This window comes from Leptonotus elevatus, chromosome 2 (genome assembly GCF_054856555.1).
Source record: "Leptonotus elevatus isolate MCC_2025b chromosome 2, RoL_Lele_1.0, whole genome shotgun sequence".
In the NCBI taxonomy this organism is placed as follows: domain Eukaryota; kingdom Metazoa; phylum Chordata; class Actinopteri; order Syngnathiformes; family Syngnathidae; genus Leptonotus; species Leptonotus elevatus.
Genome location: NC_141240.1, coordinates 43,991,358 through 44,006,487, shown reverse-complemented (window position 1 = coordinate 44,006,487; position 15,130 = coordinate 43,991,358). Strand labels below are relative to the sequence as shown.

Sequence of the window (15,130 nt, the reverse complement as noted above, 5' to 3'; positions counted from 1 at the left end):
TGCCACCTACTGTAGTGGATGTGCAATTACACTTTATTCAGATATGGCAAAAGAAAAAAATCCCTGAGGTCACACGCACTCCTCCCCTGGCATCACACTGCGCTCCTCTGGCGTGGGGGTGGGTTGTGTGTGTGTGTGGGGGGGGGGGGGGGTTCTGTGACATTTTTTCTAATGCAAATGATGTGCCTTGATCTTGCTAGCAGTTCTAACATGGCAAAAGTCCCTCTTTTTAATTGTCCAGCCCTACACTGACACCTTGCAAAATAGAAGGGGAATTAGCTTCATTTGCATAAATAGGTAACTGCAAAAGACATACATCGATTTTGTGTCACTACAATAGTGGCATCCTTTTTGAAAAATAAAACAATTGTAGGCCATTCCATTGCAGTGACAATTTGAGATAATTGGAGCACGTTTAAAAGTTGACCCAGAGTGTGAAATGTGAGATTTCACACAGAGACCTTGGCCCGAGCTGCACAAGATCTTCATGAAATAGAGATTTAGAATGAGACGTTACTAATCATTGACGCAAGTCAGTCAATCATCAACTATTCCAGCCTTCTCTATTTTGAGGGATTTGCACATTATACTTGATTTGTCAGCAAAGCAAAAGCTACCTGCCATTTTAAACGGACACGATTCTTCACTGCAACATAAAAGGAGCTGCTGTTTACATTAAATATCCAGACATCTCATCCGTAATAAGCATTAAAGGAATACAATGCAATTGACTTTTTCTCCTTGAACATTGACCGGAAGTTTATTTAAATAAAATTACGGGTGGATTTTACCATTGGACAATTAGTCACTGCAAAAAAGCTACGGATTATGCAAAACACATTAGGTCAATTAAATATTTTATAAAATACAAATTGTATAGACTTATGCATCATCAGCAATTAGTTTGCATTCGTGTTGTTATAATGAATCGTGGAGGCAGTTCAAAATTGTACATTAAACAAAGTGGAATCCTTTTACATAAGAATAAACTACAATATTGTCGAAAATCGACTTAGTACAAACTAAATTATTATATTAAGATGCACCTGACAATTTGCTGACAGAAAGTAGACTAGACTTTAGACTAGCTAAAATATTAGCAACTCTGAACATCCAGGCATTTCTGATATTTCCGCAAAACGGTTTATTGTGACTAGCATACAAGCCAGACAGATTGTTATAGTAGTCAAACGGCATTTGATCACATTTTGAAATCAAAACAATCGTCACGAATCAAATTAGAACCATCCAAAGTCCAAAGCTTTTCAAAGAGCGGAGAGCTTAAATAACTGTTCCTTCTGCCAAAACGATAAAGAAACTTTGGATCATTTGTTCTTTTCTTTGTCCTTTCACAAGGATTTTGGACTGATGTAAGAACTTAGTTGTCAGTATTGTAAGAATTAATAATGGTATACCATTTGAATTAAGTCATGTTATTTTCTTTATGGATGATTTCGACTTTTCTGTTTAATATTATTTTGTTAATGGGCAAATATTATATTCATTGTGCAAGGATTTATTGCGGTTATTAAATACTTTTTTGTATGCTTGAAAAAGTGGGGAAGGAACAAATATGAAAGGAAAATAAGTGGCTAAATTAAGCAGTATTTATTGTTTTGATTTTATGATGTCGACTTTTTGATTTTGAGTGACGTGATGTGTAACAATTCCCAGTTTGTTTATTTTCATGTTCCTTTTTGTTTTTATATTGTTGCCATGTTCAGGCGTTGCATCTTCTAAGAGTGTATGTTAATAGAAATGTATAATAAAAGCCCCCCCCCCCCCCAAAAAAAAAATGACTGCCATTTTGACTCGGAATTGTCAATATGAAGCCAACTCAGCGGTGTAACTTTTCATCTCATCATAAACTTACCTCAATACTACAGTACAGAGTAAGTACTCGTCAAAACATACAAAGTGCAGCCAGGTTTGCAAAGCAGCTACAGCCAGGTGAGCGGAAGCTAGCTGTTAGCTTGCACGGTGGCTTGGCAGAGAGTGGGCGGGCGGGAGTTTGGAGGCGGGAGGCGGGAGGCGGCAGGAGGCGGCAGGCGGCTTCTTCGTCGGTGTGGGTGACTTCATTTCACTTCACTTCACTTCGGGACTCGGGAGGGCCGCCTCTCGCTCGGGAGCGTCATTGAAAGTTTTTTTGCGGTGGGGTGGGTGTTGCCTTTTTACGTGTCAAGCTAGCCGCCTCGCACGGCACAGTTTACGCTTATGAGTTAAGCGGCGTTAATGTCTACTTAGCGCCAACGCTGATCTTTTCGGAAGGAGGCGGGAGCGTAACTTGTACGACTTTGGAAACGCTGCCTTACTCGGTTAGAAGTGACGCTCAGTTGCCCCCCCCGATGACTTCCTCGTTGTCAGCCTGGTTTTGGAGCGAGAGATTTTGGCTTCCCGAAAATGTTTCCTGGGCGGATCTGGAGCATCCACCACCTGGCGTGGAGTACCCTCGAGTGGGAGACATTCTGTACGCCCTTCCGTTGGCCGTCGGGGTTTTTATGCTGAGGATCCTGTTCGAAAGGTAAAACTGGAGCCGAGCCGAGTTTGTTTGTTTGTTGGTTTGTTTGTCCGCGTCCCTCGATCTCACCCTTTCGTTCTTCTGTCGAGGGCGTCATATGTTGCTTATTAAACAACAGTCGGCCGCTTAAAACGGCTTACGGGCTCTCGTGAACTCACGGAGCACAACATATTACAAGCCTATATTTAGATTGACGGGTGAGAAATGATCCGGCGCGGGTCAACTTTTATCAACAGAAAATGGAATCGAGAAATGTGCATGTCACGTGGCTGACTCGGGCGTCTCATTTCCACTACTGCATGTAATGATTGAGAATCCCACTGCCTGTTGAATGTTAAGTTGACAACAAGATTGTATTTTCGATTGCACGCCTTTTTTTGGGGGGGCAAAAACAACGTGAGTTGAATGTGCACGTTTTCATTCGGAGATGTTGGGGAAACTCATTTGAGATCAACAGAGGAGGGGTTTGTAAGTGGAGGATGAACCCTGGTCAATCGAAGCAGATTATCTTGTGACAGCCATTAGCATTTTGGTCTCTCATATGCTCACATGACAGGCCATCAGAAACAGTTTGGACTATGTGCCACATTCCCTGGGGTTTCTTGTTTCCCGTGTGTCCCTGAAAGACTCACTTTTGTTTTCTTCTAACACAACTTTGCTCACTAGGCAATGACTTTGTTCAAAGTTAATCAAGTCCTCCTATGCCAAGTCGTTAACTCCTCATTTTTTGTGTCCCTTCCCCCCACTCTGTCTTTTTTTTTGTTTTTTTGTGTGCCTGTCTGTGTGTATACAGGCTAGTGGCCAAGCCCTGTGCCCACATACTTCAGATTCAGGCGGGAGTGCATCGACAAGCCCAGCCCAATGCTGTCCTGGAGAGGGTTTATCTGTCCAAAACGGTACACGTTTAGGCCAATGTGTATACGTTTGTCCGTCAAATGTTGCCCGTGTACAATGTGGAAAAATGTCATGTATAGGGCCCGACCGATTCATCGGCCGATTGTTGGCCTTCAAACGTAGGTCAAAACAATCAATCGGCCGATTGGGGCAAATGGCCGATTATTTTCCCCTTAAAACATTATCGGAGAAAGCCAGTTTCCGACGCTGTCAAAGTACCTTGAATGCACCATTAGCAACTAGCAAGTGTGTTGCGTATGTTATTCTTTTTATTCTGTTGTCCCTAAGCATCCTTTAAGATGGTTAATGACATCCCGGTCGGAGTTAACTGTCAAACTAAACGCACGGCGATAAGAATTACATCCACTGTATATTTAAATGCAAAACATACTTTGCTTTTAAAACATTGCTAGCCTAGCGCTAATGCTAAAAGCGAAGAGAGGATCCCCAGTCAAATGCTAACTGGAAGTTAGCATCGACTTCGGGGGCGTTTTTCCTTCAAATGGCGAATATCTACACACAAATGCTGTGGGAACGCATACCCACAGGTGAGATAACACGACACAAAGGCACACATTCTTCCCAATGTGTGAAAAACAAGTTATATGAATAGAGTTCTACTTCAAGTGTGTCCACCATGGATGCACGGCACCACACTGCCCCCAAGAGGCCAAAACGCACAGGAACAGTCAGTAACTGTTTTTTCAGTTGCTATTATTTGAGTTAATTCTATTCTTATTTCACTTTCTTATCGTTTTATTTTGTCACTGTCCTTTCAAGTTATATTTCAAGTTTATTTCAAAGACTTTCTTTTCTCAAAATTCAAAAATGAAAACATCCAAGGATTTATTTATATACATTTTTTCGTGACACACATTTCCACATGACGTGGCACGAAATGCAATCCCAGACGTTCCAGGTTAGCCCAGTAAGTCCCAAGACTTACTTGAAATAACAAGAGATAAAAATATATATAAAAGAAAAAGTTAATGCTTTACAGCAGTTGTAAACAAGTAAGAATGGTTTTATTATTGACACATAAATCTATACAATAACCTAGTATACTTCATGAAATGTGTTGATCATACTATGGACTTGTCATTCAAAGCAAATAATCTTAATAGCTTTGTGCGTAAGTGACACCCATTGAAAAGGAATTGGGCAGGGGGGCTAATTTTATGCATTGTATATATTTTTAAATAATCTGTAGAGTCATCTGTATTTTTTTCCTGACGAAAATAGGTATCGGCCTCAAAAAAATGCATATCGGTCAGGCCCTAGTAATGTAATGACATCGTGGTCTTGTGGCACCCGAGCCTGCCTGCTGGAATTTGGGAGTTTTACAAGCTTATAAGGCTGACAAAAAGCAGGTAATGGCCGTCTCGGTTGTCCACGCTAGTGTCCGGATGCAAAGCACCTGGATGGACTTTCCAAGCAGCTGGACTGGGATGCACGGAAAATACAGCGATGGTTTCGCATCCGGCGCAACCAGGACAAGCCCAGCACGCAGACAAAGTTCTGCGAGAGCATGTAGGTTTTGGAGAATATGTGCGAGTCTCATCGACGTGACATTTGAACAGTTTGTCATAAAAAAACAAAAACAACAACTTTGGCTTTATTTTGTTGACTTCAGGTGGAGATTGACATTTTACTTGGGGATTTTTATTTATGCCCTTCACCATTTATGGGGGGTAAGTGGAGCTGAAATGATTATCAAGCGGCGTGTTTGTTTTTGTCCATTAAACCCCGCCGAATGTTTTTCAGTCGCCCTGGATGTGGGATACCAGAGAATGCTGGGACAACTATCCCTTTCAGGTTGCTATACATTTTGCAGTACTTCGCATTCACGAGCTGATATTACGAGGTCGTTTTGTTTGCCGCACTGTAACGCTGCTCGTGCTAAAGTCGTTTTTGGTTTGCCCCTCCCTCTCTTCCAGCATCAGAGTCATCAGCAATTCAATCACTATTTGGCCGAGCTGGCTTTCTACTGGTCTCTGATGTTTTCCCAGTTTACAGACATAAAACGTAAGGTGAGTCAGCGCAGGTACTAAAAACTAAGAAGCAAAAACAAAACTCTTCTATTGCCACAATTTCTACCATGTCATGTCATATCATGCGTCCTTGTCACCTTTTGTGTTGATGTTCGTTATTGTCGGAGTGTATTCGAATTAGCTGATGACTGATTTTCTGGTAAAACAGGTTAGACAATGAGACGCTACTTGTAGCAGAGGTGGCTCGGAACAGACTGCATTTATTCGGTTCTATTTACTTGAGTAACTTGTGGGATGAATTGTACTCGTCAGAGTTGTTGGAGTGCAACACGTGTTGCACTTTTACTTGAGCATTTTTGCTAAGTAACACAATTTTGACTGTGTTACATTGAGCTGCGTTCTGCTCGCTACTTGCATTGTGAGGCTGTGCAATGAATCGAAAATCGATTATTACAATTACAAAATCAGCATAATCGTAAAAAGATTATTAAGACTAATTTTTGAGTTGTTTAAATCTATGCATTTGCACCTTTCTTTTTTTTTAATTTAAAAAAAAAGTTTTAATCCAAAAGGAACTTGCATAAGGGTGTTAAAGAAATCGATTCGGCAATATATCGCGATATTGCAGCGCGCAATTCTCAAATCGATTCCATATGCGGCCGCATCGATTTTCAAACATCATTTTTGTATGGGAATATTCAACAAAACGTCTTACTTAGGGTTAGGGTTCACACGTTAAGCATGGAAGAATGTTATATTAATGGGACATTAAGCCTTAATTTATTTCAATGCAGTTTAAAAATGAAACGGATTGCAACAGATTGTTTGTTAAATAAAATGGCTCACAGTTATAAGCCTAAAGTTTCAGATAAATAAATACATTTTGTACAAGTTTACGGATTAGTATTTTCTAAATTTGAGTAAAAAAAAATCGCAATAAATTTATAGATTTGTATCGGGATTAATTGGTATCGAATCGAATCGCCAGGTACTATGCAATTCACACCCCTAAACTTGCATAATTATAGTGTATCAAACTATTTTGTCTTAACATTTTTTGTTTTGTTTTTTACGTTTAAACATCTTCTGGTTTTGTACCAAAAAGTAAATGACTGCAGAGTGCACAAGCTGCTATCCAACTTCAAGTTTTTGCCAACATAAATACATAATTATTTATAGAAATATATATTATTATAAATTATTTTTGGTCCAAAAGGAACTTACATACTTATAGTGTTTCTATTTTTTTTTATTGGTCTTTATATTTTTAAATGCTTAAACATTCCCTTGTTTTGTACCCCAAAAATTAATAATCATTTGAATAATCGTGATTTCAATTATTGACAAAATAATCGTGATTATTATTTTTTTCATAATCGATTATTTATGTGGCTTGTGCTATCTATTTTGGTTAGCCAGAGAGACTTGTCACATCAGTCGGTTTCACTAATCCAAACGGGGCCAGGCGGTCACATGACAGCACACGGTCTCCGCAGGGCCCCACACAGATTTGAAATGGACTTTACGTCAAACATGGCAGAAATCTATAGTACACAGTACAGGGGTCTGCAATCTTCGGGTCTGGAACCAGATGTGGCTCCAGAGCCCCTCTCTTCCTGGGTCTCTCAAAAAATTAATAGAAATGATTATTATTATTTTACATATTTATTTATTTTTATCAATCAATCAATCAAACCTTTCAAATGCAACTCAAGGTGCTGAACAATTAAAACATCAACAACATTTTAGATAAAATATTTGTTAAATGAATTAATGATCAAGTAAAATGAATAATTAAATCATCAAAATAAGTCAGTTCTAATGTTTAAGGTGTCAGAAAAAAGAGAGGCAACGGTCGATGAAAAAGTTACAAAAATAAAATGCCTAAAAATGTTACATAAATTGCCAAAAATATCAGAAAATTGATGGCAAAACAGAAACAAATGTAAACAAAACCATAATATGCCTATAAAATTGTCAAAAATGTCAGAAAATGTATGTAAAAAAGCAGAAACAAAAAATTGCCATAAAATGTAAAAAAAAAAGTAAGGAGAAAATTACCATGATATGCCTATAAAATTGCTAAAAATGTCAGAAATTTGACAAAGAAGCAGAAAAGTCTGAAAAATTCAGACAAAAAATAAAAAATCAATAATAATCCAAAAACAAGCCGAAAGGGAGAAGAAAATGGATGTCAATATATTGGATGCTGCATATTTTAGTGTTGCGGTGTGGCTCTAATTAGCTCTTGGGCCCTCACTGCATTCGACCAACACTAACATACTGTTTCCTTTGCAAATTCTGACCGAGTTTTGGTTATTTATTTGGCCTAAAATGGCTCTTTTGACAGGAAAGCTTGCTGAGCCCCGATATAGTTCATACTTTCCATATAAGCTCCAGCTCAGCCACAACACAAGGAAAGTATAAGCGGTATCGAAAATGGATGGATGTACTTTGGAAAAGCACAGCTCCAGGTGGTCGTCCTAAAAAGTCGCCATTTAAGCCCACACGATTTCCCTTCACCTGCATCATGAGAAACGTGCAGGAAGCCGCCGTCCCAGTCTGCCAAATCAAAAGTTAACCATAACCGCAATTCGTCTGACCCACTCAAGATGAAAGTGGCAGAAGTAACTTTGCTTTGTAGTGATGAAACAGACGTTGCTGATAAATGTGGCTGCAAGTTCAATATAACATTTATATTATTATATAAATAATGATGTCTGCCTGGCGAGCCTGTTGTGCTGTTTCTCGTTTGTAAACAAATTTAAGACCATTCATTATAGACGAATTTGCCCTGTTTTATTATTCTGATCCTGTTGGACATTATTTTTACTTTTGCCAATTTGACATCGATGTCCTCTTAATTAAAAATATAAATCATAAATTACTCGCCACTTAGCGCTTGAGTGTTTTTTTTTTTGTTTAACTGAATACTACTTACTAGTGGTGTGCCCAAAAAATCGCTTCTCATAAGAATCGCGATTCTCATTTAGTAAGATTCAGAATTGATTCTCAATGTCCCAAAATCGATTTTATTTCAATTATTTTATACTGTCTTGCCTTTGTTTGTGTGTGCCTTTATTGGGAGCGCTGTTCATGGTGTACCAGATTTGGCCACTTCAAGGCAGTGTGGTTCCGCGCGTTCTGATACACTGTTAAGTTGTAGCCACATTAGCGAGTAGAAGGAAAAAGTCCCGATCAAGTTATTCCAATAAAAGTTTTTTTTTGCTGTGTGGAGCCGTTCTTTTAAGTGATAAAAGAGCCGCGAGTAGCGCACTAATTAGCATTAGCGAGTCAGACTGGAGTAGATCATAACGATTCCTTGAACATCTATAAATTGAAGCAAAAAGCATTTAAAATCCAAAATCGTTCTCAATCGGAAATCGATTCTGAATCGAATTGCAGGCCCAAAAATCGGAATCGAATTGAATTGTGAGACATTCAAAGATTCCCACCCCTAATACTTACTCAAGAAATTATTTGGAGATGTACTTCTTTTACTTGAGTCATTATTCTGGAGTAACAGTACGCTAATTACTTTTTTTGTCTATACTCTTCCCACCTCTGCTCCTAAGCCACGGATGTTGTAATCACACTTGTTTTATTTCAAGTGTGCACGAAGTGCTTTTGTGTCCTTGCCATTCGAAGGTAACGTCTTCATTTGATCATTTCATGTCAGGATTTCTTCATCATGCTTGTGCACCACCTGGCCACCATTGTCCTCATCACGTTCTCCTACGCCAACAACATGTTGCGAGCTGGCACTCTGGTCTTGTGTGTGCATGATGCATCAGACATCTTCCTTGAGGTAAAGGAAGGATTCCTTTTGCAACATGGCCCTGGTTGATCTCTTATACTCTGCTGCCACCTGCTGGCCATTGCTTTAAGCATTAAAAAAAAAATATATATATATAAAAACGTATCAATACGTCTTTGGGAGCATGGCAATATTTAAAATAGAATGTATTTGTGCGTTTTTGGAAGCAAGGGATACTTGAGCCATTTTCAGCAGTAAAAAGTTCATATTTTATCCATAATGAATTTGATCAATTCATTATTTTTATTTACAATTAATACCTTTAAAATTAATAATTTTTAGACTTGCTGACGACTGAAGATGACATGACTTGTGCTGAGGAAGTAGGTAACGACCAATCATGGCTGTTTGCTGACCAAACCCCCCCCCCCCCCCCCCCCCCAAGAAAAGGTGAACCATGATTGGTTGTTACCTACTTCCTCAGCACAAGTCATGTCATCTTCAGTGGACAGCATGTGGAAAAAAATAGCATTTAAAGGTATTAATTGTACAAGGAAAAATAATGAAGTTATCAAATTCCTTGTGGACAAAATGTGAACTTTTTCCTGCCGAAAATGTCTGAAGAAATGTCTGGTTTGCCTTCGCAGGCTGCCAAGCTGGCCAACTATGCCAAATACCAGCGTCTGTGCGATGGCCTGTTTGTGGTGTTCAGCATCAGCTTTTTCATCGCCCGGCTTGTCATCTTTCCTTTCTGGTGAGATCAACAGATTACACTCTTGATGTATGATCTCATCAAATGACTAATACCTGTACACGTTTTTGTTGCAGGATTATTCACAGCGTTCTGATTGAGAGCTGGGAGATTTCAGGCCCATACCAGGCCTGGTGGCTGTTTAACGGCTTACTTTTTGTGCTGCAGACGCTGCATATTATCTGGTTCTACCTCATTGCGCGCATTGCAATTAAAGCCATATTTAAGGGAAAGGTAAGTTGCAACCAACCAAACATTTGACTGTAAATACTAGGGCTGGCTATCGATTCTAATTTCCTCAATCCATTCAATTTCGATTCACAAGAGTTCCATTCGATTTTGATTTTTTTTACTTATTTTTTCCCCTGATTCGATTCACTCCACTTCAATCTGATTTTTGCTTAACTATGGAACATCAAGTCTTCTTAAATATCAAGGACATGATTAAAAACTCCACAAACATTAAATTTTGCGGAGGAAGTAATGATTTAGTGATATAATGTGTTACACAAACATTGGCATCAGCAAGGATGAGATGAAAATATTTTCATAATTCTAGTTCAATCATTGTAAACATGAATTGAAAAGATTATGAATTGTCTTCAAGTATAAGCCAGGTCTTTCATAAATGTAAGAAAATACTTTTAAATTCATGTAAATGTCAAGAAAAATATACCCAAAAAATCCTCAGCCTTTAATATTCTATTTTCATATAAATTGATGGGAAAGAGAGATATTAAAATAATCGATTCATGACTTTATGAATCGATATCAGGCTCAAAAAGGAAAATCGATTCGATATCGATTATTCGATTATTTTAAACCCAGCCCTAGTAAATACTGTAATATGTGAATCACATAATGGTTATAAAATGTCTATACACTATAAAGGTTATGCATTTTATGGTTTTATTACAAAGTGACAATGTGTCACATATCGAATAATGAAGTAGCCTGCCATCTGATGTTAATCAGTGACTTTTTTATGGGAGCATATCATCGTTAAGGTGACCAATAGTGTCATACGTCCATAAATTAGACTTGTATTAGTTTGCTGTGCTGTACTTGCAGTAAGTCTTCCTGCACTCGTTCATCAGGTTACCACCATCCAATACTTTTAAATTTTTTAAGCAAATTTACTGTAAATGCCCAAACGGACATGCGACTTCATGGCCGTTTCCATCTGTTGCTCTTTTGCGAATATTGAGAGGGGACTCCGCCGCTGTAGGTGGCGCTATACACCATACAGATGTGATCCACCAGTATTTTTAAAAGAAGAAGAAGACCAGGAAGCGACTACGCCGTGCGATGATGTCATAGGAGTTTTATTTTGTAGTTCTTGATAAACCGTAGCGTTTCTTTGCTGTTTTCCATCCAAAATGTTATTAATATTCCCTTCTTTTAATAATTCCAAAAAGATTTCAGTTTGGTCGTCCCCCCCAAACATAGCTTACTTTATCGTCCGCCATTGCTTTGTGACTACAAACGTACGTGTGACGTCATATCCGGTCTTGTCAGCGGTTATTCGCAAAACCTGTTTCCAGCGCCAAAATTGGCATTTTTCTTTTTCTTTTTCTTTTTCAATACACTTCAAAATCCACCCCCTCTAAACGTAAAAACTTTTTTGCAAATTTGGGGCCCTTTTTCTAATTTCTAATTTCTAATTTCATTCAGTTTTATTTTTCGCATTTCTGGAAAATTTGAATAAAAAAGGGTGATGGAAAGCCAACTTTAGACCGTTCTTACGTGTTTATTGAATGAAAGAATGCAAATGCTCATCAAAGAAATGATCTGAGAGCTTTTAAGGTCTCTTGAATAGTTTTCCAACACCGCTTTAATTTGAAGTTAAAGTGCCTGCAACTTTAAAAGTGATTTGCCAATAGCAGCGTCATGTCGATGTGGTCTCTTTTTCCTTTTTTTTTTAACTCCGTTCAGTGCTTGTCCTGCATATGCCAACACTGACCTCCGCCGCCCGTTGTTTTTTTGTCTTTGTTGCGTTCCAGGTGGCAAAAGACGACCGCAGCGACATCGAGAGCAGCTCAGACGAGGACATTCATTCCAGCAGCGGTAAACACCCCAATCAGGCAAGCGGCCCCACCAGTAACCTCAACGGGGAAACGCATGACCACTAAGGACAAAGTGCGGGAAACGTAGTTGTGGATTTGTTCAATTGTGCCTTTACAAGTCACCATGTCACTTTGACCATCCTAACCAAAGAAAAGACTGTGTTGCGGGATGCAGCTGATCCTTTTTACACTTTGAGATGTTTACACCCGCTTCATGCCTGCGAGAGTGACCGGAAAAATTGTTTGAGGAAACGAGACCGTTTGCCTTCTTGCTGCGTTTTTTTGTGCCTGTGCGAGTGCGTGTATGTTCATTTGTCGGAAATTGCAAAACAGATCAACACAACTGTCGATACCATTTCATAAAATGAACTACATTTTTATTGCAGATTGTACCTTCTTTTTTTTTTTTTTTACAGCGACAAAACAAATCCCCACATCTCCCGCGCTTACACTTCAGACTTTGAATTTCCAAATGACATTTTCTCGAAACACTCTTGTACCAAACCAATTTAATTAGTAGGAATTCTGTTATAATTATTGTGAATGTTAAAAATGAATTAGATTTTCCATTTTCACTGAAATATTAAATATATTTTGTGATCCACGAGCCAGCTTTTTGTTTGGTGTCATATATATATTACCGGTACACTTCAGGTTTGAGTGGCTTTTAAAGCATTAACACGAGACTCTGCCATCTGTCAAACCTGTCATGAGTATGGTGTACTTTTTTTATTTTTTTATTACTTATATGACACTTGAATCACTGTAATCCCTTTTTTTTTTTTTTTTTTTTCACAATTCCGTACCACTGATTTGAATATATGACTGGGTAGGCCAAGACTTTTGAGGCCGCCATATTGCTCCTTCCAAGAAACGTTTCTCGACATACGATCCTATACAGTTACAGTATCGAAATCGGAGAACATTTGAGACAGTACTTGGTAGAAACAGCATGATTTATGTTTAAAATGTGTTAAACATAAACAAGAGGACTTCTGACATTTTACAACTTGCCTTAAATACATGTATAAATGATATGCTTAATGATGTTTACAGGAGGAAACGTATATTTTTAATTCAACAAAACATGCTGCTGCCAAATCTAATGTTGGGGTCTAAGGAACTGCGTGATGGAAGAAAAAGGGGGTCTTCAAAGCAGCACATACCAGTCCACTTATTATTATTTATTTATTTTACTTGTTATAAAATAGTGACTACCCCCCTACAAACCCTCCGCCCCCGTTCCTATACTAACTGCCTACGATCTGTATATGTCTAATATGTACGTATACCGTATAGTTTATACAGTAGTCTGCTCGCGAGATGGGAGGAGCAAGATGGCCGCCCTGTCGCTTCAACGGCTTGCACGGGCGTGCATGGGCTATCCAGTCATACATTCAGATATGTGATCTGTTGTGAGTACTTTCCGCCACTTATGTTTTAAACTTCCTCGGTATAGAGCAGAATGTGTTTGGTGCTTGGCAGAGCAGCAGAGCCCCCTGCTGGCCCAATTTATTTGGCAGCTGCAGAAGTTCAGAAGGCGTCAAGCAACAAGGCCTGAAAAGAGCAGCACACTTTGACCTTGATAGAATGTTTGCAAAAAAAATATGCGCCAGGCTAATTTAAGTTTTAGCAACAGTTTGGCATATTTATCATGCGCTATTGTTCTCAAAAGTTTAAGAATGTTTTATATTGTGTCTCGATGGGATGTCATTCTAAAGGTCAGAGGTTGAACTGATGCTCGTTGCTGAATGAAACAAAGACAGCTAGCTGCCTTGTGCTGGTATCTTCACTCTCAGCTCATGTGGCTCACATAGTGTGTCAACAAACGGCACCTCTGCTTGGCAGCTTCGTAGAAGGATTGAAAGTATATTTACCTTACGGATGGGCTCCAGCTCATATTTACGACCAGTGCAAAGACAAATGCTCTATAAAGTAGATGTAAATTGGCAGAACTCACGTTTTTGAGAATTAAAGCAGCATTGCTGATAAATGTGGGTGAACCCACCTGTCAAAGTTCAATATCATCTATTTACAATATTTTTTGTATAATTCATTATCTTTGTCTGGTGAGCCTAATTGTGCGATTTCGTGTCTGTAAAGAAAGAAAGAAAAGTTTTATTGTATTTAAAAAAAGATATATATAATTATTTCAAAGGGATATTGTTTGACATCCATATAATATTTGTAATAATAATAAGATGTTTCTCAGTACTTGGGTTTTTGTTTTTTTCCCTACCGAAAATAATTATTTGGAAGACTTTTACTGAAGTCATATAGTTCTAAAGTAACTCTTGGTACTCTTGTTTGGTTACAATTTTTGGCGAACCTACTAAGTTTCTTGTCATTACTTTTACTGAACGTAATCTATAGATGATGTTTTCCCTTTTAAATCTCTGACACAGCAATTAATAATAGTAGCACCATTGTCTTGCATCTTGCCAAAAACTATAAAACTAAGAAGAAAGGACTAACCACAACCCTACTACTTTCAGCCAATTTGTTGTTAATGATTGTCATTTTGAATGTCATGAACATTCATTACCTTGTGGCCACAATTTGAATCTTTTTAAAGATGTAGTTTGCTACTATATTAACTCAGAAGACAACAATTTTACTTGTTTAATTTTTTTATTCTTTATGCTAAAAATGTTTTATTCACAAACAAGTATTTCCCAGATTTGTGGTTTTCCTTTTGGAATTGAAATCCATTTTCAAAAAACGTCAAAGTAATCAATACGAAGAAAATTTGCAGTAAATTGTCGAATCTCTTCGATGTTTTTTTCTATGATGCTTCAGTTGCGTAATATCCAAAGATGGTTGACCTGTTTTCATGTCAAATGTCCGTTTTATTTCATTATTATTTTTATTGTACTTATCTTTAAAGTTAACAGAGATTTTGTCAGGTGCAAGATTTGTTCTTGAATGTAATTTTTGTGTCGAATTGGTGTCAATAAAAGCTTCTTCTTTTTTTTTAAACAACAATTTAAATCCTCCGATATTAATGTCACGTCTGTACGTCCTTAAATCATAATGTTGGAATAATGCACCCTCAATTATGTTCTTTTAGAACCAGTCGCTTGCGCAGTTTACATTTGGCGTTGTTTTTAATGAATGGATTTGCGCATGCGCATACGCAGTGTTTGGCTTCCC

The 15,130-nt window shown here is 38.2% G+C and overlaps 1 protein-coding gene across 2 annotated transcripts; it reads left to right on the top strand.

The window, feature by feature from the left end:
* Positions 1–2,067: 2,067 nt before the first annotated feature.
* Positions 2,068–12,584, top strand: LOC147180161 (ceramide synthase 5-like). Of its 2 annotated transcripts, XM_086069581.1 has the most exons (10): positions 2,072–2,521; positions 3,312–3,414; positions 4,812–4,942; positions 5,046–5,103; positions 5,177–5,227; positions 5,350–5,442; positions 9,083–9,211; positions 9,808–9,914; positions 9,989–10,145; positions 11,915–12,584. In XM_086069581.1, exons 1-10 carry the CDS (start codon positions 2,346–2,348, stop codon positions 12,041–12,043), a joined length of 1,134 nt encoding a protein of 377 aa, XP_085925707.1. In that variant the 5' UTR covers positions 2,072–2,345; the 3' UTR covers positions 12,044–12,584. The 2 variants fall into 2 exon arrangements, with proteins under 2 accessions (XP_085925708.1, XP_085925707.1); XM_086069582.1 differs by lacking the exon at positions 9,083–9,211 and having other exon boundaries at positions 2,068–2,521.
* The last annotated feature ends 2,546 nt before the right edge of the window (positions 12,585–15,130 follow it).

Excerpts from the sequence above, each read along its gene's own strand:
- LOC147180161 (XM_086069581.1), top strand. The coding sequence starts at position 2,346 with ATGACTTCCTCGTTGTCAGCCTGGTTTTGGAGCGAGAGATTTTGGCTT. Across the intron at positions 3,415-4,811 it reads GGGTTTATCTGTCCAAAACG|TGTCCGGATGCAAAGCACCT; the intron begins GTACACGTTTAG and ends TGTCCACGCTAG. Across the intron at positions 9,212-9,807 it reads CATCAGACATCTTCCTTGAG|GCTGCCAAGCTGGCCAACTA; the intron begins GTAAAGGAAGGA and ends TTGCCTTCGCAG.